Here is a 25,975-nt window from a genome sequence, read left to right on the forward strand (position 1 = left end):
ATTTTGTTATATTTCTAGATTTCAAGCTAGATATCGCCAATTTTTATCATAATTCCTTATCATTAGGTATTTATTAAAATATAATATAGCCGGCTTGGTGTCGCAGTCATAAACGTGATGGGACGGTCCTCCTACTGTTGCGATAGCCGCGGGTTCGAATCTTGTTGGGGCATGGTCGTAAATTTATGTTTGTGATTGTTTATTTAATATTTGTGATTGTCCTAGGCAAGAGTGTAAAATCCGACAAGGAAAATGATCTCAGTCACGCCAGTAACCAGGCTGGGTAAGACCGGATGTCTTCTGGGATGATTTGTAAAGTTGGTCATTCGTCAATCGGTAGGCTTAATGCCGAGGACCGTGGTTCGGAGTAGACCGTAGAGAGGGACCGTAGTCCACGTTAAACTTTAGGCCCAGTCCAGATAAACCCATAGTTGGTAAAAGGATACTTAATATATATAAAAAAACATAATATAACATATATCAGTTATATAATTGTCTATGTAGGAATAAAACAAGAATTAATAATCTTATAATTGATAAGAAATAAAATTTTCTGTACTCCTTTTGTTTATTTATATTTTAATTAGTTAGAGGTTATTTTAAGAAATGTGAGAAATATTAACCAAACGTCATTATCAAAGTAACCTAATAAATTGAGGTTTTACTTAGAATTGAATACATAGTAGTATACAATCGATTATATTATCATTAATTTTAACCGCAGTGTTTTATTAAAAGGATATTAAACTGTGTCATTATTAAAATTATTATATACTACAGGGTGTCTTAAATTAAATCAACTATTGTGTGTGCATTAAAACATTTAAATGCAATATTTATATTATATAGAAATCATAAATATTTTGTTAATTTTATTTATGTTGCATCCTAAAGTGCATAGGGTAAGGTTATATCTGCATCGGGGGGTCTACTTGGTCTAAAATTTTCGGTCATCATTTTATATAGATTCATGGTTGATATGTCTATGGGCTTGCTGGTAAAGAGGAATAGAGGTTCGAAACGAAACTCGCAGGTGTTGAAACGATATTTCACATGTTAGGAATGTTATCTCGGTGCTGGAAAAGGTCGATTTTCTACCATATTATTAGATGCTTGAATATATTTTGATCAGCGATATCAATTGACATGCGAACTATCAATGTAATTAACTGTTAAGCAACCTAATTGTTAAATTCGATGATTTTGATATTTCCCTAAATAAAATAACAGTTCTCTATTTAGTGTTAGTTATTCGTTATTAGTATTAGTATTAGTATCAGTTATTCACATATGTACAGTAAATTTTTCGTATGTATTACTTTTGTCGTTTGTTTTGAATGCTACTCCGTTATATCCACATTATCGGTTTCAAATTTCAAATACTTATTGGACGGAAACAAAGTCCAAACACTTAAGTAACTTGAACCACTGCCAACATCGTTCTTTTGAATGCACCACAAATTTCTCTAACTAGCTCTGGTCTATTTGTCTAGCTAATTTAAAAAATCTAACTAATTGGGAGAAAACTCGAATGAAATAACAAGTCAATTGGAAAGTACCCGGCCTGACACAAAGATAGCGCAACTACAATTAATCCATATGTTTTTAGTTAGCCCTAACCCTCAAAAGATGCGTGTATAAATTTGGCAGCTGTCGGATCATTAGTTTGTGAATTATAGCACTTTGAGTGAAGTAATTTTCGTTATTGTGAAAAAATTGGATAAAAAGGAATTTCGCGTGTTGATAAAATATTGCTTTTTGAAGGAAAAAGATACAGTTGAAGCAAGAACTTGGCCTAGTGCCGAGTTTCCGGACACTGTTACAGGAAAATCAACCATCAAGGATTGATATGCTAAGTTTAGACGTGGTGAAATGAGCACCGAAGGCGGTGAACGCAGTGGACGCCCAAGAAAGTCTGCAATCGACGAAAACATTTAAAAAATCCACAAAATGATTTTGAAATTGAATGAAATAGCAGACGCTCTAAAGATATCAACTGAACGTGTACATCATATCATTCACGAATATTTGGTTATGAGAAAGCTCTATGCAAAGTGGGTGCCGCGCGAGCTCACGTTTGACCAGGAATAACGACGAGTTGATGATTCGGAACAGAACGGATGACAACGGATGAAACATGGTTCCATCATTTCACTCCGAAGTCCAATCAACAGCCATCCGAGTGGATTGCACACTGTTTGTTTTGCATTGGATTGCAAATTGTTTGTTCATCTACCGTATTCTCCAGATCTGGCCACCAACGACTATTTTATCTTCTCAGATCTGAAAAGAATGCTCGCTGGGAAGAAATTTTCTTTGAATGAAGAGGTGATCGACGAAACTGAGGCCTATTTTGAAGCAGAGGACAAATCGTATTACAAAAATGGAATCAAAAAGTTGGAGGATCGCTATAATCAGTATATCATCCTTGAAGGGAATTATGTTGAATAAAGAAACTAATTTTGCCAAACAAATGTGTTTTACTATGGTAGGCCGGGGACTTTTCGATTTACCTGTTATAGTATCGAATACTATCTTTATTCGAATATTTCGTTTATTACTCGGGTATACGCACTTACTTTTTACGTTCGAACTATGGATTGTTTCGAAAAAATATCTTTTTTAACCGACTTCAAGAAAAAAGATGGTTCTTTTTTCGGCTGTATATATTTATTTTAATGCATGTTCGCCCAATTCCCCGTCAATTATAGGACGATTTTTCAAATTATTTTTTTATTAAAATGAGTGCACTTTCGAGGTGGTCCCATCGGAACCAAATCAGGTTCCTATAGGGGGGGAAATTGCGGATGACACTCAAATTTCAAAGGCGCGTACAAAGTTTTCATATATTTTTGTATCTATAATCAGATATAATAATCGAACCCGAACAATACAAAAATAATAATATAAATTGGTAGTAGTTAAAATAATATTGTAAGTATGACTGTAATAAATAATAAATAGATAATAGATTTAGTTAAGTGTTAAGCTAAATTGTGTGCATATAGTAGAATATAAAATAAGTGTAGTAGATAGGTTGAATAAGTTTTTTGTTTATTCTTATTTAGTTATTACAAGGATTATTATGTACATATTTTATTTTAAAACGTTTTTTTTTTGTTAGAAATCTAAGATTTACTATATTTTAGCTTTTAGTGAGTGCCTTATTTATTTTTTTAACTCGGATCAATTTTTTTGTTAAAAATATTTTATTTTTCTTACCAAGATAGGCTTTGCCTGATCTGAATCAGTTTTGTAGGTTCGAAAAATGAGAGGTTTTAGAAATAACATTTTTAAACATTCTAAAATACGGAGAAATATTAATTCATGTTATTTTTTTGCTTCTTTGCAACTTTGCGACTTATATAAAGAATGTACTTATGAAATAATAAATTTATTTGCTGATGAGATAGTGAACGGTTGTATTGACATAAAGATACAGGTTTTGCACGTCAGAACAGTTACGATAGCAGCTGTTCGTATGATATAGTAAGCGCATTAAATACACAGACAATACGTTAACATCAAAATTCGTAATCTTGTTTAAAATGATAAGCAAATAGGAACATAATCAGTTATGTAAGTCTGTTTCTGTAGAGATGTACCACTAATATTTAATAAAAACTTACAACTCACCACATTTTATCATAAATATAAAACTAAAAGTATAGAAAAGTGTAAATGAAAACATATTACTACATAGTATTAAATAACACTGGAAGAAGAAGTTATTGGAAGGAATAGAAAGTGCTACTTCACCAAGACTCCAGATCTTACTATTTGCTCTTCTCAGATCTCAAGAAAATGGTCGCTGGGAAGAAATTTTCGTCAAATGAACAGGTGATCGCCGAACTGAGGCCTATTTTGAAGCAAAAGACAAATCGTACTACAAAAATGGTATCGAAAAGTTGAACGGGTCGCTATAATCAGAATATGACTCTTGAAGGGAATTATGTCGAATAAAAATACTAATTTTGCCAAAAAAATATGTTTTGCTATTTTAGGCCGGGGACTTTTCAATTGAACTGTTATTAAATATCCCAGCGATTTTACTAAAAACTAAAAACTAAAAAGTACAATCTAAATATTAATTGTTCAATGAGTAATATTATTCAGTTTTAAATTATTATAAAATACCTGAAAGAACTTTTCGTATGAACATCTCTTCTAACCAGCCAAGGTTCCATCAACTTGTTCACATTAATATTAACGTGTTTAGCTCAGCTTTTACACTAACACTATACTATACCAGCTCAACAGTATTAGTTCTCAGGATAGGGATGCCAGCTGCTGAGAAAAATATCGATATGTTAAAAAATATTTTTATATCGGAGAAAAAATATCGAAATGTTTTCTTGCAACAACTAGGACAATTTCTATATTTATATATCCATATTTTTAGGAAAAATAATAACACTAATACATCGGCCCAAAAATTATCGATATTCTCTAAATATTATATCTAAATATAATTAACGATATTTTTAATTTTTTTATAATCCCTTATAATTAAGTATTGAAATGAACTACACATTTAGAATTAAGTTACATTCCTCAATGGTATATTTCCCAAATGGTTAAAATCGATTCCTTGCATTACTTAATTTTAGAAAACAGCTTCTGACTATAGAAATGCTTGAAAACTTAAGAGAATGGTCAACAATGGCAAATTTCTGATAAAAGCGTCAGATGGTGATGGATAGCATGTGCTGCCAATGCTAGAAATATAAATAGCGTCTCTTCAACAACCAACATTCAACCTAAAACTACGTAAATCGTATCAACAATTCACAGCGCTTTCCGATGTTAACCGAAATAAAAATGTCTGTTTAAAATGATGAACATATTACCCTTTAAATCAATACGATAGGTTAAAATCGTTAGCTACTTGAACATGAAGCAAAACAATTTGATATAATAATCAAAACTAAACCCAGAAAAGCATTGAAACCAAAGCAGGAAAGAAATTCTAATATGTTAATTTTTTTATAACATCTTTATTAGATACGCTTGGTACAATCTTAATTATAAATTAATCTATTACTACTTTTCATTTGTACTTGGATTAATTCACAAGCAAGACGAGTGCGAGAAAATACATCAATACGTATTTCTCAATTATCAAATTATAATGACTTATAGCTATAGTTTACACTAAAGGTATACACTTTATACAAGTTCGTATGGTTTGGTTCGCTTCAATCTCCTGATATATGTGTATGTGCGCGCTGTCCAGCAGTTATATTGCTTCCACGTCAGTATGATTTAGTAATTTTCTTTCCTGTTTCAAGTCGAAATCTTGGATAACTTCGCAAATCCATTTGATTTCCGGGTCATCGTGCAGTTCTTCGTTGGTTACGTAGCGTTAGGCATTGGTAATCAATCGAAGAACCTTGTTTTGACAGCGTTGTATGACTAGTTGATTTGAAGTTTTAGTGCAACCCAATATTTGCACCCCATAGTTCCAAAATGGCTTTATGATTGTCTTATAGATCAACTTCTTTGCATCAAATTTTAGATCAGGTTGAGAGTATCTACTGACTAACCAGTATAGTTGTTGTATTTTGATTCTAATGTATTTTGCTTTTTGTCTAACATGACAAAAAGCAACGATAAGCCAAGGTATTTAGCTGATTCTGCTTGAGGAATCGGGTATCCATTGAGTGATATAATTATGTTTTTATTATTTCACCGCAATACAAAATTAACGTGTATAGATTTGGAGCTAGATTTTAAGTTGAATTTTCCAATATTTCGTTCATTTGTAGATTTTGTTGACTGCCACTTGTACTTTTTCTATTGCCCTAGGCAGAGATATGTCGTTTACCATAATAATTGTGTCGTCAACAAAGGTTGCAGGTAATGTTTCTTTTGTTGTTGTAATATCAGTAGTGTAGAGCAGATATAGGAGAGGTCCTAAAACGCAACCTTGTGGAACTCCAGCCGAAATAGTTTTAAATGTCGAGAATGCCATTTCGTGCGATACTCTAAATTTTCTTCCGAAACATTTACTCATCTTACCGATTAATCCCAAATGCCAAAGCCGATCGGAGGCTTGTGAGACATCCAGGAATATTGCAGCGCAGTATAAATGTTAAATATGTCTTAATAATCCTCATAGTATTAACCTCTAAAGCGAATATTAAAAAGCATCACACTATTGTCGATGCTTAAGTTTCTGACATCTTCGGTCTCTGACCAAGACATATCACATGACCATATTTGCAAGCAAGCGCTATGTTGGTTGGTTTTAATAAATTTAAAGTTTAAAAAATTTTTCAATTAGTTTGTTAAAATAACAAAATTATTCCAAATTTGATATAAACTTAATAGTTAGATAATTTATTTTAAAAAAGGATTATATACGAATTTAACATTATATTACCAATTCGTTGAACAAATGAAATAATTTTGAAAAGATAATATTTTACAAAATATGAGACATTTACATATCAATAAATCAATCAATTTCATATTCGAAAATTAACTTTTCGAATTTTCATTTATACTCGATATACGCCTATATATTGACTTTTTACTATTTCCACTGTCTGTATCGGTCGCTTGAGAGCAGATTTCAGAAATTTGAGAGTAAAAATCAAGATATACACATGATTGTAAATCTTTTATCCCTAAGCTTGACTAAAATGATTAATTATCTTGTTAATGTCCGGTTAGTAAAAAGTCCTCAATAGCATAACATTTAGTACCAACATATTACAGCAGAAGCTAACATGAGATCTAAAATCTTTATTTCGCGTAACTATAGTTGTTAATATTATTTATTTTATTGCAAATGCCTTAAAAATAATTAAAATAATACCAAAAGTAGTATCCTACCAAAAATGTTTGAATCGTTTGGCTCAAATGATAAAAAAAGTTTATCAGCCTTGACCTGAACTGTTAGGTTCATTCTAATCCAATAAATGCTTAAATGAAAACGAACCATCAACTTACTAGTCATTACCCATTAAATCATTAGATCGTTATTGTCTGTGTGTGTTCTATTAACAATATCGTTAGTTTTTATTAGCCAGATTTACATAATTGATGCATTAGATGCTAATTTATTAGTCGATAGCTGGGCTTGTTTTTATTTATAATTGCAACGTTAGTTAAGATTTGCTATAAAACTATTTAAGTTCAGTATGTGGGCGGGTATAAAACAACTACGAACTATTTGTTGACTTTAAAAATAACTTATGAATTGTGTACGCGTAATGTAATAAAGAAACCAGCAAAGTTTAGCCTGATCTTGAAAACATTTTGTGGTAGACTTCTTAATCTGATACGTAAATTCCTTTATTCCTTATTTTTCTAATATATTAACTACTATATTTTAATTTATAAATATGCTATAATTAATCTTCAAAATATTTGCAATATTTATTACCCTCTTTTTGGATACACTATCGATAGGTTTTGCGGTTGTTTTGTTTACTATGTAATCACAATATTCTTTCTTTACATTATGTCGAAAGTTATATTAATATCATGAGGTTGGTTTGGTTTTATATGTATACATGAAACCACAACCACGGCCAACCAGATAAAATAAAGGTCTTAATAAAGATCCAGCATATTTCCAACACTATAAAATTTCTTATATATGAAAAAGATTGTATGAATTATACTTCGTTAGCCTGTGGAGTAATTGATAAAAGTTTCGCTAGAACTTTTTCTAGAGGAGGTTTCAAATATGTCGGATAATGCATAGGTGTATATAGTGTAGGACCACCAAAGTCAAGTGAAGTAAAAGAAACCAGGTAAATAGTTTAAGAGAATTTAATATGTTAAAACACTAAAAGGCATAATTTATGTGCATATAGTTGATAGTAATCTAACAGCATGTGTTCTTATTTATAGCAAAACTGGTTCTGAAATTAAATAAAAAAATACATATTTTTCATTCTATTTAAAATAGAATTAGAAGGTAATACACTGGATACACATTTTTTTTGTACGAATATCTAAAAGCTTATGAAAATTTTAGACGGTATGAGAGCGGTACTATTGGAAGCAGAAATCTTATTTTACAACAACGAAATTTAACATAAATGATGAATAAGATTGACGAAACTCGCCAACAAACAATTACTATGACATGCATGTGAAACGAACAAATGTTTTTTTGAAATATTTCTATCTTCATATTGATAAAATAAGCCATTATTTTAAGATTTTTTGCTATTGTTATATGATACCTTTATCAGCTTTTATTAATTATTATAAATTATGATATATTGTTAGTATAACAGTAGCTAATAAGAAATACACTGTATATTGTAAAGTAACCACTGTGTACTGTAAAGTAACAAATGGAATCATATGATATTTTGACACATATCATTTGAATATTTTAAATTTTCATTTGTTTGTTCAAAAATTGCTCTCAAGCTCAATTTTATAATATTTTCCAAGTGTGCAAAAAGTCTATAATTACAACTCCAGATCTAGTGTATTTTATTTCTTGGTAAAATAGGATTAAATCACATACACATACAAAAAAAAAAATACTAACACAAACAACTTAATATCACATACTAAAAACTAATAGGATGTGATCTTTTTTTTGTAATTTCTACACTCATTGACCCAAAAATATGTGGTATCGCGAGTAAGTGTTGCCTCCTTCGAAATAATCGATAAACAAAATACTATTCGTGTCTAAAGTTCACTAGCGAACAATATATTAAAATTTGACGAATGAAATTATTTTTATCCATTTGCTTTTGAAGATAATATAAGTTGGTTACCTTCTCTTGGGTGCTACGCAGAGTAACATTCTTGTAAGAGAACTACAATTTATTTTCTCTCTTCTTTGTAAAAGCTAAAGCGCAAAGACGAGTATGCTATTATCTTATAATATTGGTGGTGGCTGAAATGGCTATAGCCACAATAAGGGTTCTTCTTTTTTTTTTCGGGACCAGCTAGAACCAAGTAGTCTCTCTTCGGCTGATATCGCTTCAGGTTCGTGGAATAGTTGTTTTGCAGGCGACAGAGATCCTGGGTTACGACTGGGACTGTCGTAGTTTGTTTACTACGGGGATTTGTGGACGGGTAGGGATTTTACCAAGGTGTTGTCGTGTTCTAAGCTTCCTATGGAGAACCTGACACTGAGCATGTGTATGAAAATTTTCACAAACGTTTTTCACACGTTTTATGGAGAGCTGAAAGTCTCTGGGAGAGACTAGACTAGGGGATAGTGTCGTTCATAATGGATAATATCAGTTGAGGTGGGCCCAGAGAAGGATTGCATTTCATTTGGCTTTCGAACGCGTTTGCGAGGAGCTCGGCTTTTTCTGGATTTGTGAAGGCGATATCCGTAGAGTAATCAGCCTTCAGAGGGGGGATTGCATTTGAATTTTTCTCCATGACGCTATTGGCGGCGCGCCAGAGGTCATTTGGGGCAGTGGGGTTGCCTAGATTTTGAAGAAATGATTCCCATTTCTTCTCATTCCAGGCTCTACCCCTGTATAAGGGTTCTTCTACCAGATCTAACTTCTTATACGCTTCGTATAGCTCCGGTACCTGCACCTCCATTATACGGAACACTCGGTGACGATCCGATACGACATCCTTTTTGCTAGCCATGTATTTTCTACGTGCGGTATCATGTATCCTATGTTGGCATGGCTTAGCCAGGGATTCGATTAATCGCTAAATGGTCTAATAAATTAGACCGCTAAACTATACAAAATAACATTATATTTTCCTAAACTTATTAAATAATTTTCTTAAATATATATAAATGTAATTACGTCGCAAGAACTTCAATAAGTTTTATTTAATAATAAAAAGTTTTAAAACCACTGTATATTGTAAAATAACAATTAGCATCACATGAAATTTTGACACCTATTTATTATTAAGATTAGTACTCTCCGGAAATTATATGGATCTCCCAATACTGTTAGTTGGTTGCCTCATATACAATGATGGTATCAGTAAATATTACTTCCTATTATGTAATTTTTTGTAACATTCTAAACATAAGGAGCAGATGTAATATTCACATTTATAAATTATCAATTCAATAAGTACCGTTTTATAACATACATCACTGATAAGACAATTTTGGATTTGATTTATATCACAAATCATGCACATGGCAGTGCGCTTTTTAACAACACATTTATTTTATTTTCGTCATCATAACTCATATGTGCAAATACATCTATTTTTAAATGTTTTATTGCATGCCGTTTGCAAGTTTTAAAATTGTGCGGCGTATAATGGTATGTTTTTTACTGTGTTTCTGTAGTCTATTCAAAGTTGTTTTGTTGATGTTGCCGCATCAACTCTGAGTTTTGATACAGTTTGGCTTTGACATACAACATAATTCTAAGCTAAATAAAATAATTGAACAAATATGTTATCAGGTATAATTTATTTTAACATTATAGCTTCATTCTTGATAATACTTCCTTCCACATATCGAAACAGTTTTTGAAGGAATATTCTTCTCAACCTGCAATATATCTGCTATTAACTATTAATAAATATAATGACCAACAAAACCCAAATGTAATATTATATCATTAGTTTACTCATTTTAGAACTCATGCCAAATACTTCAATACTTAGAATTATTGAAAATGAAGTTATAAGTGGTAAGCAGCTTTGATAAGTCTATACTAAGAAAGAAATTGACTCTCATTTTAATTAAACTGAAAGATATAGCAGAGAGGTCTTTGTTCTTAGATGACTGTCCCTTAGATAAACGCTTCAAAATTTACTTTTTGAAGTTGAAATTCTCTGTTTATTCTTCTATGTATAAATCCTTAACATTTTCATATCTAAGAAATAGTTAATATAAAGGATATCTTCATTTAATTTACTATAATGTCAGTTTATTCATAAACCAACTTTATGAATATACCATGAAATTTACTGGAAATATTCCAAGCTACTGTTCGGGGAATAAAACATCGTTTTCTTGCCATCGCATCGCTGGATTCGCTAGCGGAAACAATCAGGACTCGCTCATATTTGCCGCATATAGTCTAAGAGCTAGCATCGTTCTCCAGAGAAAATTTGAGGTAGGCTGATCTTTTCTATCATCTGTTTCACTGTCTCGGTCAATACCGGGTCCATCTGGTTGGCGGCAGGAGTTTGCATTTTTGTTTGCTGTTGTTTTTCGATATTTTATCAAAATAATTAAATGTATTTCTTTAACATTATAAAAAAAAACATAAAATTATTTTTGATATATTTTTTAAATTGGTATTTAATGTTAAAGGTTTATTTTGGTACTTAAAATATTTTTTTTTTTTGGTAAAAATTTAAAAATTAATAAGTATTTTTGATATTTAATTGTAAGGGTTTATTAAAAATATCCATATATTCTTCGAGAAAAAAATCTATATTTTCTCCGATAAATCGATATTTTTTTGAAAGTATTGAAATCAATATATAGATATTTTTTAAAATATCGAAATATCAATATTTTGCTCGGCGGCCGACACCCCTACTGACATGACAGCACTCTTTCAACATACCTATTTTATATTCCAGACTTAATCAGTGTTCCTTATTATTTAACATTTAGAATAATTGTTTGAAAAATTAATTTTACGCATTTTGATACTTAAATAATATCATAAAAATTACAGCCATACTGAAATAATTTGACATTTCTTTTAATAAATAAACCGTAGCGTCTGGCACATTATAAACAATCATGGAAATGTCTGGCAATGAATGAAATTTTTTTTGTTAAGCCTACCAAAAGTAATTAAAAAATTATCCATTCTTAATTAATTTAAAAATTGAATATCTTTACTTAGACAAATACGATGCGCACTGATCGCAACCCTTGCCACCAGCTAGATGGGCCGACGAGTGCTGACCGAGAGAGTGGAATAAATTAAATGTCGATAGATAAGCTTATCTGAAATTTTTGTTTTCTCTGCGTTGCTAGCTCCCGTCCTAATATAAAACAGCAAATTCGTCGAAGTTCGTACGCATTTTAACATACCCACGCGACTCTGATCTGATTTCGTTCATTATTAATACAATAACATGAGTCAGTTAACATCGTAATACCATAAATATGGAGTATGAAGCGCTCCAAACAGTTCAGATCCTAAATTCTAAGGAAAATGGTGACGGAACATCATTACTTGAATGTACATATAAGGTGCTCGTAGATAAAAATGTAGTTTTCCGATAAAATCACATATGTTAATGCGAGATTACACAATTGTTTATTATTGAAAACTGTTAATGGGTAGATTTAGACAACGAAAATTATTAATTTACCTGGAGATATTATTTTAATTAACGGAAAGAAGAGGCGATTATAGTTCCAATTTTGCACATCTTCAATATTTAGAAACTGTGCAAGCGAAGTCATCTTGAATTGAACTGAAAGGGTTTTTTTTGCACCAAGCAAAGCATGCAAAAGTGCATCCTTCACAACTATTGCAACGTGTGAATGATAGTTTAGAAATGATTGTTATTGGTCGGTGGTAACAAAATTATTAATATGCACTTCCTATGAAGTATAACCCACTATGTTCTTTCAAATTGTATGAGCCAAAGATCATTTACACAACAAGTAAGCAGTTAAGTTGTACTGCTGTAACACAACGCTAGATTTCACGTTATTTCACGTCACTCAAAAGTCAAAAAAGTATATATAAGTTCGTTGATAACAGCACGTTTCTTTCAAGACAGAAAATACATGTGTTTTACCATACACCTAATTTATAATTAGTTATATTAAATGAGTTATCAGCAAATGTTCCAATTATTATATCAGCTGTATAGAGTAGAGAGGTGAATGATTTGAAGACACTACGGTCCAACTACAGCCGATGTATTGGACACTGTCTCTTCCTGTCCTCATTGAACATGAACAACATTTCAGTGTCATATATCCGCAGTAAAATAGAATCATTTTACGAATTTAAAGATTTTTCATTTTTAAATAGCATTTAAGGGAAAAAATTGGTAGAATTCTCCTACCCTATATATTAAACAATCTAACAAAACAACCTATCAATTTGGTAACGTGTTCCTATAATTATATTGGCCAATCCAATTATCGATCTATTTTCTCACTTTTTCAGCGTTTCGACACAGTGTGGCAAGTTCAGCCATGCTGCATCGTTCAGAACAAGTGGTAATTTGAGGGCGATATTTGGTGAATACTATGGCGGTCAGAACTTCCTCAGAAAACCTCATATTTAAGTCATTGATGGAGCAATATTAGCTTATGTTCAACCAAGTGTTTGAAGAGCTTAAACAGCAGGTTTCTTCAAATCAAACAAACAAAAATTATCAATGTCGAAATTTAGTCTTCGTATACATTGAATAACTCAATAATATTAAATAGAACCTAGTGAAGTAACCGAATTTAACATTGACATTTTCACCAAGATATCTCGTTGATTAAAATGCTTGTACATAATTCATCAAGCATGTTTTCTTTCATTTTGCTAATAAAAGCTAGGCAACTCCAACGATAATAGGTATTTTTGTTGCAAATTTGAAATTTTATTTTTTTGTAAGTTTGCATACTGTATTTTATTCAACAGCCTGGTCGTCATTACTTATGACTTTTCTGTATTTTCAGGCACATATTTGTTTTTTTGTAAGCTCTCATGTTGCAACATTACTTGATTAATTTCCTCCTATAACCACAGTTTGTGTTCAAGAATCAACTTAAAAGTAACATATTCAATTTGTAACGATCTTGCATGCTTTATTATTTATTTAGATCAATTCCATCAATCTTCATACACTTTTCGTCTTCCACTAAGTTTTACTTTCGATATCACGTTCAGTCCCTTGAAGTTTTTACTTAATTACTTAATTTGTTTCAACTTAAATCTCTCAAATCCACTCCAACATCTCTATATGATGTCTGATACGTTACAACATTTTAAATCAGACAATATTACATTATAATTTCCAGTAATATTTGAAAATAAAAAATGAGACAAATCCCTAAATAAAAATACAAGATAATTACATGAAAAACTTAACGAATTCTTCAGCGGCATTAAAGATTTAAATAGTCTATTTCTTTTAAGATTAATCGATGTATTAGGAAAACACGGTGCAGGAAAAAGATCAAAGGTAACGTGAAATGTGAGGATATTCTATATTTATCTGGATTATCTAGAGATTTTCCTATTATATAACGTCGTAAATCGTCGAGAGTTTTTTTTCTCCTTTCGGAGTATCTATATTTATGTCTTCGAAATGATGTGGGATTTATTTCGTATATGTTTGTTTTTGGACTACCATTTCTTTATATGAGCTCTTATATTTTTTAGCATTAAGCAGTTTTTATTTTCTTTCTTTGCTGTGTGGTACAGTATGTAGTATATTTATTTGAAAACGTAATATATTACGTTATATATTTTAAAGTAGATTTTATTTATTTAACTTTTTATCATATTTTGGTGTTTACGTGTGCCCTGACATTTTTTCCATTTTAAGTATAAATATAATGACCTAAAAATGTATTTAAGCTCTTCCCGTCTGAGCTATCTAATACCGAATATTTTTTTTCTTCAAATTATAAACTTAAAAATGGACTTACCTAAGATTATTACTGTCAAAGAAGTGAAACAAAAACAATGAAGGGTATAAAATTAATAACTAATTGCTTTTAGAGAGTATCTAAAATAATCATGACTAGTGATGGCCCTGTTGTCGAAATTCGAACACAGTGTATTAAATTAACCATGTTTTTCCATAATAGAGTAAAAGGATTAATTTAAATATGATATGTTCCTAAAACTTGTTTTCGCAGTATTTTCAATATAAGATCAGAAATATATTTGATATATAACATTAATTAAAGTAATAAATATATGTATATTAAATCATATTAAAATATATACAAACTATCTCAAGAACTATCACTTATTAATATTTTTTAAATTGCATATAAATAATTTCCAATCTTCATTCATTTTTAATAATCAAGTATTAATATGTGTAAATTATTATGACACTGAACATTATAACAGAATATCATAAGTAAGATTATTTTTGACAGCTGTAACAACTTCAGAACATCAAATATAAACATACATGATCTGTCTTTGCTTTTATGCTATAAACATAAGTATGGAATTATAAATCATATTTAAACATAAAGATAATGAGTGCCAAAAATGTAATATGTTTACATTGATATATATATATATATATATATATATATATATATATATATATATATATATATAGCTTATAGTTTCTATTAAAAGTAAATTATCGACTATCAAAAATATCAGTATATAAAGGCAAAAAGATATCGACCAAAACATCCATATTTTTTGAGAAAAGTATCGATATATTGATAACTTTTCGCTATCCCTATGCTGTCGTGTAACCGAATGTTTCGATATTTGTTCAAAAACAATTAAAATATTTGTTAAAAATAAAAAACCTTTTAATTATTTTTAATAATCCTTTAAGGATGATATTTAATTTTAAAGGTTTAATAAAAATGACGCTAATATTTAGAAAATATTATCGATATATTTTTCCTAGTGGTAGCAAAAAAAATTTCAATACTTTTGTTCCCCCGACATATCGATATCGGTTTAAAAATATCGATATTTTCATCGGCGGCCGCCGGCACTCCAATACATTTTATTCGCACATTTTGTATTCCCGCTAGATTTGTCCGCACCAAAACCGAAATCCTATACAGACGCCGAGTGAGACATGCAACCAATTACGATTCTAGGTCGCGCTTGTCTGGATTTATTAGCTAGTGACAACTCAATGACATCGCACGAATGCCCAGTGACTGCGATTGAAACGACCTTCGAATGTTTTACTTTTTTTACACTTCTTTTTTTCCCATCGATGACATTTAGGGTCACCAAATTATCGGACTATTAATTAATTTCAAGGGATTTACAACAGATGGTGTTACTATGTATTAAGTCGCATCGGGTACTTTAGTAACCAACTTCATGTTGAAGTCTCATTGACAGACTTCATCCTTCAATAAGTGTCATATCGTCGAAGTGTGAACAAAAAAATGGTTTCAGTGCATTAAAAAGTCTGAATTCGTATCGAGTAAATGGCATTTGCAGTATGTTTTACTTCAATTAAAGAAGTATGCTGCCGAAGGTTATCGCATGCTGTGTGAAGCTTTTGACAACCATGCTCCATCGATTTCAACACGTGAACATTGGTTTTGACGTTTTAAAGGTGGTGATATAGATACCGATAACAAAAAATCGTTGTGGACATCAAAGAGATTTCAAAATATGACTGGGTATAGTCCTTGTAAAACGAAAAATGAGTAAACAAAATTGTTGGGAGTATCCAAAATCATAGATATTTTGTTCCATATGAATGAATATACCTAAAGGTTTCTAGTAGGGTCGTGAACTATTGACTGTTTAGTAACTGACTACTTTTTACTAACGACTATTTCAATCGTGCATTCGACGGTTCATTCGACTGATTGTCGTTCCAGCCGCGACCTTGAAAGTAATGTGCCAAATTTATGCTTACATATTTTTAAATATATATATATATATATATATATATATATGTTATGGGTATTTGTAGTATCATTTTAATAACAATATATTGTACAATACTATAGCATCATTTTGGAACTCTAATTTTCAAGATTATTTTTTACTGTAATGAGATAAAGATAAAGTGAAACGACATTTATTTTTTTACAATAACATAATTTTTACTACATCTATGTTATCTTGACAACTATTGGGTCATTTCTTGAGTGACTTTTTGATTTTCTAAGTCACTGGATATTTGACTTTTGAAGAAGACTTTTGAATATTAAATCTTTTTCATTCAAGTTTCAACGAACAATAAAATTCCTAGTAATAAAGGATTTCTTATTAACGATAAATAAAATTATTATTGCTTTTGACAAGAGTGGAATGGGTAAATGCTTTAAAAATATTAATTAGGAAAATAGGATACATATATTTAGTGGCGGTTACTCTATTCCCTTCAAGTTAAATATATAAAAATAAATTTACATCATTCAAAATGAAACCATTATTTTAAAGCTAATATATTACAGCAGTTATCTATTTTTTTCTTTCCCAAAGAATGTTTGAAAATAAATATGTACATCTCCATCTCACTTATGACACGGTTAAAATAAAAATTAGTAAGCGCATGTTGGAATGAAATAGAAATACGCCAATTACTTCTATTTGTGTCTTCTTCTATATTGTGTCATTGTTACTTTATATATATTTTATACAAATACATTAAATATGTTTGGGATCATTATCCTGTGATATTTGAGATCTTATCACAATTACTTGAAATTAACTAATCGGTATAGCACGGAGAGTCAAACAATTATCTCCGTCCTTTCCTATCTCACATTTTATACAGACAAGAATTCGTACATCTTCGTCTGACATCACGAATGGAAAAAAACAGTCGAACCGTGCATTTGACTGAAAACAATAATTCCAGTTCGACTTTTTAGTGACTATCGTTTCTATTGTTTATGCTATTAACAGTCGATAGTCTTCAACGTTAGTTTTTAGCATACTATTGTTGCTGGTGATGAAAGGTAGATTCATTACGATAACCCATAGCGAAAAAATTAATGGGGACCACCTCTATCAATATCAACGACAAAGCCGAATACCCGTGCCTGCAACCAATGCTCTGTAGATCAGCTTGATGTGGTATACCATGAAATGCTAAAATCTAATAAGACCATCACTGGAGAAAGTTATCGAACTTTCTTTCTAGTACAATGCAAATAAATGACAGCAATATGAGCAAGGACGCCACAAAATACAATATATAAAATACATGTTACAAAACAGCTGCCTCGCCGTCTATATTCTCCAGACCTTGGTTCTTTCTGATTATTACTTGTTCCGACATAACAGGTCAATTGAAAAGTCCCCGGTCTGATACATAGATGGCGCTACTAGAATTAAATGCATGTTTTTTGTTAGCCCTAACCATCAAAAGATGCGTGTATAAATTTGACAGCTGTCGGATCATTAGTTTGTGAATTACAGCATTTTGAGTGAAGCAACTTTTGTTCTTGTGAAAAAAAATTGATAAAAATGAATTTCGCGTGTTGATAATATATTGCTTTTTGAAGAAAAAAAATACAGTTGAAGCAAAAACTTGGCTTAATGTCGAGTTTCCGGACACTTTTTCAGGAAAATGAACCATCAAGAATTGGTATGCTAAGTTTAGACGTGATGAAATGACCACCGAAGACGGTGAACACAGTGGACGCCCAAAAGATGTTGTTACCGACCAAAACATTAAAAAATCCATAAAATGATTTTGAATGACGTAAATTGAAACTGAATGAAATAGCAGACACTCTAAAGATATCTACTGGACGTGTACATCATATCATTCACGAATATTTGAGTATGAAAAAACTCTGTGTAAAGTGGGTGTCGCGCGAGCTCACTCTTGATCAAAAACAACGACGAGTTGATGATTCGGAGCAATGTTTGAAGATGATCAAACGAAATTAAACCGAGTTTTTGCGTCGATATGCGACAATGGATGAAACATGGCTCCATCATTTCACTCCGAAATCCACTCGACAGTCATCGGAGTGGACTGTACTCGATGAATCCACTCTAAAGCGTGGGAAAACGCAATAGTCAGCTGGCAAGGTTATGGCGTCTGTATTTTGGGATGCGCATGGAATACTTTTTATTCACTACCTTGAAAAAGGAAGGACCATCAACAGCAACTATTACATAGCGTTATTGGATCGTTGAAGGACGAAATTGACGAAAAACGGCCGCATTTGGAGAAAAAGAAAGTGCTGCTTCAGCAAGACAATGCACCGTGTCACAAGTCAGTGAAAACGATAGCAAAAATCGATGAATTGGGCTCCGAATTGCTTCCTCATCCACCGTATTCTCCGGATCTGTTCAAGCAGCCCATAACTTTTTATAAAGATGCCAAAGAATGGGTTGATTCGTGAAGAGCCTCAAATAATACATCGTTCTTTCGAGATGGAATCCGGGAGATTGCAAAAAGTAGCGGCTGTCGATAAACCATATTCTCAATAAAATCGTACCGATTTTTCACAATAACGCTCAAAATGTCATCTTTAAAAAACTATCTTTAAAACTAATTTATACGCCTAATAAACTTGCGCGACACACTTTCTTTTCATAAAAGATATGCTAAGAGATGGGAATACTACGATGCGTATAATGATGACACTACTATATTTAGATTATATTTAGGTCCGGTGCATATTTTTAAAGTAGGAGCCTCAAAATGTTTTCTGATATTTTAATAATTGTACATTCGCGTCGATACAGTCTGCCATTAATATATCAAGCAGCGTCTTGGCCTAAGGGTGTGTCAAACTTTTATGATATTTACAAAAATTACATTTTGCCCATAAAGTTTATGAAGAAATAATAAAAACCAACGGTTAAAGAAACATAACAATATTCAACTCAGTGAAATATTGTGTAAATATGCCCTATTACCGGTAAAATTTAATGCTGATGGTTTTTAGTTTTAAAAGCAAAATTAAATGCTATATATATAGAATTAATTTCATTTTTATACATAATTTTTATTATATACAAAAGCATACTATTCTCGTTTTGTTTTAGATGACGATGTTTCTAACACCGGCGTTGCTAATGTTAGCCATTTTCTGCTCCATACAGTATGGAATGGCCTGCAGCTGCATGAAGATGCACCCTCAGGAGAAATATTGTAATGACGACTTTGGTGAGTATTATATAAATAAATAAAATAAAAATAAAATATATACCATATAGAAAATAAGAAGTTTATATGATGATATAATAATGTCAACGCTCTTATGAATTAATCTTTAAGAGAATTAATTAAGAAGGATCGGTACAAGTTAATTACAAATATTATAATCCAAGTGTTGAGTATCTACGAATCGCCCTTCTTCAGAATGTTAGAAGCGTGCATTCTGCGTTGATCCAATATGAGAGTTGTTATTTATTTAAGCCTAATAACGAAAAGAGACCACTTTATTGACATAAAAGGCTTTATTGTGTTATCTATATGATGATCCACTTAGATTGAGGCACCTCTTAAACCTGATTTTTTAATGTATTAGGAGTTTCTTCAGACACCGAAAAATGCTGGCCACCCAATTGATTCTTGATGTATGGGAATAAAATAATTCATTTGGTGCCAATTAGGTGGTTGTTCTAGACGATGTGTGAGAGCTTGCATTGTCATGATGAAATGAATTCTAAATATTTTTATTCTATATGTACCGATATTTTTCAATTAATGTCCTGTTAAATTTAAAAAATGATCAAAATACATGCAAACAACAAATATATTGCCGAGTATTGTGAAGCTATTGCTTTAACGACTTTGCTCCTGTCACATTTTATTGCTGTGAAATTTCTCCGTCGTTCATTCTTCATTCAATTGATATAATTGACGCTGATAGTCTTCAACAGAGATGATATTATTTGGTATTGGCAGGTTTAGCTGTACCACCCTCTACTGATTTAATTAAATACGTAGCTTAATAGGAACTTTAGCATTTATAATAAACTTTTTTTTTTTGTTAAAATATACAGAACTGAACCATTTCTAATATCTACCTGACTATCTGAGTCCTGACTAACTGTTGAATTAAAATGGCCCTGCCTGTCGCCTTAACATATTAGGTCTGACTAACGAATTATTTGAGAAAATTACCTTTTTTAAACATCTAGCATTTGGAATATTACTGCTGATTGCTGTGTGGTATTATCATACCGTTGTGTTGATTGTTGTTCGATTAACATTGTTTGTAGCAATATATTTGTTGATGTAACTGCTTTTAGGGGCTATTACATGGTTCTTTCCAGTTAGAATTGTGTGCTTTTGCATTTATTCTATAACTTTTACTCAATTCATGTGATTGAACTTGCTTGTGTGTAAGTTCTTTACATGTTTACGACTCGCATCATTCAGTCTGGAAACTTTTTGCGGACTGGGACATCATTTATCATTAACAAGCAAAATCTACACTCGAAAATATTGAAATCAAATTCGACGGTTACGATATGATAGAATACAATTGTAAGCTGCAAGTTCTTGATGGCATTCTCCTGTGGATTACTGCAAATCGAACAGGTACACAGTCCATGTCAAAAACGCGGAATTTTAACCCGTTTAAACACGAAATTAAACATTAACTATCGAATGTAACGTCGTACACTATCGTTAAACTTAATGTTTTTAAAACTACGTCCAATAGCTACGTATTTCTCTCCTTACGTCAGATATGAGTTAAAATATACGGACCGGAATAATGTGGTAACAGTGGTCATAAAAGAAAATTTAATGTTTCGGTCGTTAATATTTAGTAGATCATGTATATTATAGGGCAATTAAATATTATTTCAAAAATAATAAAGCATATATCGGTGGATTAATTATCGAACAAAATATGCACGAAAAATACACCACATGTCATTACGAAATATTGGCAACATTTACTGACTTTTGAAATGAAGTGCTTATTTATTTTCTAAATTTATTTCCCCCCTTGTAAATTCTTCATTGGGTGCATATCTGTCTATATTTATTTCAATTTTCAAAGGCATTGCTGAACTTGATTTCTGAAATATAATATTTTTAAAGGTTTTTCTCGAAACGTTTTTTTTTAATTTAGCCGTTACCAAATTATATTAATTGCAATTTTGTTAGGGAAATTGAGAACAAATAGATATATCAACTTTCACTAATAAGAAAATAGTAACAAAAGTTTGCATCTGTTGTCTTTATTGTCATTATTTAATCAGTATTACATCTATTCAGCAGTATAGTTTGTATAGTTATGTTATTATTAATGATTGATTGATTGAACCGGAAATAATTATCAAATTTATTTCAAAAACCTTTTCTATTATTCCCAGCCGTTCAATAGCGCGTAGACAACAGCCATTGCTAATAAATAAACTTAATGATTTCTTGAATTCTTTCCGTATTGTCTTCTAATCGAAGGTGGAAATAAATGTCTTTGATAAAAGTAATATTTTTGAAATGTTTGTATTAATTTCATCTTAATTATAAATTAATTGTATTATTGTTTTCCATTTATAATTTGATAAACTGACAAGCAAAAGGAATACAGATAAAACAAATAATCACAAAATTTAGGCTTGAATCTGAATAAGGGTTTGCCCCATATTGACATCTACTAGTCTTAAATCTTATGACTTATCTCTAAACTTATAATTGGAAAGGTTCAAATTATCTCCCATTTAAAGGCATAACAAGCTAGTCTTATCCACTAGAGCCTATTCATTGGGGATCGGGCATTTACGTGCTAACAGTTCAATTGAGAAGTCCCCGGCCTGGCACAAAGATGGCACTACTAGAATTAAATCCATATGTTTTTTAGTTAGCCCTAACCCGCATAAGATGCGTGTATAAATTTGACAGCTGTCGGATCATTAGTTTGTGAATTATGGCATTTTGAATGAAGCAATTTTTGTTATTGTGAAAAAAAAGGATAAAAGGGAATTTCGGGTGTTGATAAAATATTGCTTTTTTGAGGGGAAAAATACAGTTGAAGCCAAAAACTTGGCTTGATGCCAAGTTTTCGGATACTGCCCCAGGAAAATCAACCATCAAGGATTGGTATGCTGAGTTTACACGTGGTGAAATGAGCACCGAAGACGGTGAACTCAGTGGACGCCCAAGAGAGGTTGTTCCCGACGAAAACATTTAAAAAATCCACAAACTGATTTTGAATGACCGTAAGTTGAAATTGAATGAAATAGCAGATGGTCTAAATATATCAAATAAATGTGTACATCATATCATTGACGAATATTTGGGTATGAGGGAGCTCAGTGCAAAGTGGGTGCCACGCGAGCAATATTTAAAGATTATTAAGCGTAATAAACCCAAGTTTTTACTTCGATGTATGAGAATGGATGAAACGCGCCATTATTTTACTCCGAAGTCCAATCGACAGTCATCCGAGTGGTCTGCACACGATGAACCCGCTCCAAAGCGTGAGAAAACGCAACAGTCAGCTGGCAAGGTTATAGCGTCTGTATTTTTTCATGCGCATGGAATAATTTCACATTGACTACCTTGAAAAAAGAAGGACCATCAACAGTGACTATTATATAGCGTTACTGGACCGTTCGAATGACGAAATCGCGAAAAACGGCCGCATTTGAAGAAAATGAAAGTACTGCTTCACCATGACAATGCACCGTGTCAAAAATCCATGAATTGGTCTTCGAATTACTTCCTCATCCATCGTATTCTCCGGGTCTGGCCCCCAGCGACTATTTCCTGTTCTCATATCTCAAAAGAATGCTCGCTGTGAAGAAATTTTCGTCGAATCGTGATCGACGAAACTAAGGCCTATTTTGAAACAAAGGACAAATCGTACTACAAAAAGTTTGAGGGTCGCTATAATCAGTGTATCACCCTTGAAAAAAACTAATTTTGTCAACAAAATGTGTTTTACTATTGTAAGTTGGGGACTTTTTAATTAACCTGTTATTGTATCAATTTTCCTCGATAAATGCCTTGTTAAAGTGAAAAATGATCAGAATATATGTGAACACCTAACACGTAGAATTTCATAATGTGATGTTTTAACTGGCTAATTGATGGAAGTACATCTGACATTTTTTATTTTTATTTTTTTTTCACATTTTTACTTTCAACACTTTTGGATAAACAATATGGTCTAAACGCTAAACATCAATAAATCAGATAACAATAATTAACGTTATTAATTATATATAATGTACTAGTTGGATATCGGTCACCTATCAGGTTACTGCAGGAATATTCTGGACCTAACGTTTTATTACTGTACACTGTTAACTCAATATTCATGAAATATAAACAAAGATAGCAGGACCATGGATATATTATAATATTTACAGTTAGTATAACCAATGTTTTCCGTACAAATGTAAACGGTCGTGGAAAGTGACACCAATCCGTTGACATATGAAAAATGACGCACGAAACACATAAATCTGTACTCCGGGTATTATCCTGTCGATTACATACTGCCACCGAACAATAGTTAAATTCAAATTACTGCTAATATATCTGTTGTTGTCGATAAATTTTCTTATTGTTAAATTGCGGCATTGATTGTGATATGGTTTCGTTTATATGTTTTTTTTCATGCTCAGTAGGCCATGAGAAAGTATCTTTTATATCAGTTTATATTCAATAAAGTACATGTAAATGTTAATAAAGGTAACGGTACCAGTAACCGTGAATTAATTTTGAGAAAACCGGGACTGTTTAAGTTCGCGAACACTATCTTTTCGTTAAATTTTGTGATTAAATTAAATCTGCGCATCGGGCTTGGCAGAGCATTTGTGGCGGACAACCGGGCATTCTGTTTCAAGCTCCGTGAACAGGGTTCAATATTGATCGCTGAACTTTTCACGATATTCAAAGCTTTAACCTACAATACAACAGAATCCTTCAAAGGATGGCTAACCCTTACCGATTCCCAAAATGACCTCGAATGTTTCCTGGAACAGAAGTTCAACCATCCTCTGGTCACTAACTCACTGTCACATTATCGTCCGCGGATAGCGCGCATAAATAGGCCTCCACTCCCCTCGTTATCAGAAATATTTGTATCCATACTGACTTTATCCCGTTCGTTTCATGTTTGACCAAGAATTAGGTACGACGTCGTTGGGCCCTAGAGGCCAACCACAACGTTAACGTTGATTTTTTCTCCTCTCTTCACGTTGCTTCTTTTCGTCACCATGCCGTAGATTGAGATTGGGTCACTGTCATTTATCGTACGGTCACTTGATGACTTCGAGTCCGCCTGCATACTGTGAGTTTTGTCATCTTGTTCTTATTTCAATCTACCTCATACTGATCGGTCTAGGACTCATCCAGATTAGAGCTATGTAAAGGCTGCAAAATTTTAGAAGTGCCTAAAAGGAGAAACTGCAGACTCCTCAGATTTCTACGAGAAATCGATTTTCTTCGGAGAACCGAACCTGTGCAAAGATAAGTATCGCTGGCCAAATAACCATTACCACTTCGGTATGGGTGCTAGTGTGTGCTGTGTGAATAGAGTCACTACTTCGTTATGGTTGTATTTGTAGTCTTGTATTTGTGTCCATTTTTAAATTGTATATACACTATTTACAATATTAGCAACAACCTCCCCCCCCCCGTGTTTGTGTTGTTATTCGTCATAGTTTTATTTATTGATTTATACAAACACTTTATATTTGTCACCGCCCCCTTTTATATCAACACCGTACTCATGTATAGTTGCAAAATGGCGACATCCGTCAAAGGAACAAAAATAATTGAATCTAGGGTAAACATTTCAATACTCAATGATTTTGTTTGATATTCGGGGATTGAATTTAAGTGATTAGAATAATGTTTGTTCCTTTGGATGTGACTTGCCTCTACCACCCACCTTGGGTCTGGATTCAGAATCACTAAGTCATAAATCCGAAATAGTAATGAATCTCTGATTTTACTGGTACGAACTTTTGAATCTAAACATATAACATATATATATATATATATATATATATATATATATATATATATATATATATATATATATATATATATATATACTCCTATAGATAGGAACTCACACGATTCAAATTGCAACTTTTACAGCATTTTGCACGTTCATTGAAGGCTTCATTCCAATTTCAATAATTATGAGTAACAATTGGTCATTAAATGTGGCAATATCCTGATTGAGTTCTCACAAATACGAGGTTCTAACGCTCTAAAGAAGTCCGCTCGTTTGAAAAAAGCTTCGAAAATGCTTTTTTTATAAAGCTTTGACTGTATGTTGATTTACCCAAAATTTAAAACTTGTTTTTTTTTGGAAACTACGAGAGACGGTTAACATTATTATCTCAAATTCTACTTAACTGATTTACTTAAAATTTGGTGGGAGCATTCTCTATCGTTTAATGTAAAAATGGCAATAATTGGCAAATGGCAAAAACTCGTC

General features: G+C 31.8%; 1 protein-coding gene across 4 annotated transcripts in view; it reads left to right on the plus strand.

The window, feature by feature from the left end:
* The window catches only part of LOC143199819 (metalloproteinase inhibitor 3), a 106,540-nt gene that overhangs the window by 58,384 nt on the left and 22,181 nt on the right, over positions 1-25,975 (plus strand). For 3 of the 4 annotated variants that reach the window (XM_076409943.1, XM_076409942.1, XM_076409944.1), the window contains exon 2: positions 19,599-19,719. In XM_076409943.1, coding sequence (XP_076266058.1) covers positions 19,599-19,719 — 121 coding nt within the window. Of the gene's footprint in view, positions 1-7,248; positions 7,767-19,598; positions 19,720-25,975 lie in introns of those variants that run through there. The other variant, XM_076409945.1, reaches the window with a different exon arrangement.

This window comes from Rhynchophorus ferrugineus, unplaced genomic scaffold (genome assembly GCF_030347505.1).
Source record: "Rhynchophorus ferrugineus isolate W39M unplaced genomic scaffold, kcgeb_rfMv2 rfM7, whole genome shotgun sequence".
Taxonomy (NCBI): Eukaryota; Metazoa; Arthropoda; class Insecta; order Coleoptera; family Curculionidae; genus Rhynchophorus; species Rhynchophorus ferrugineus.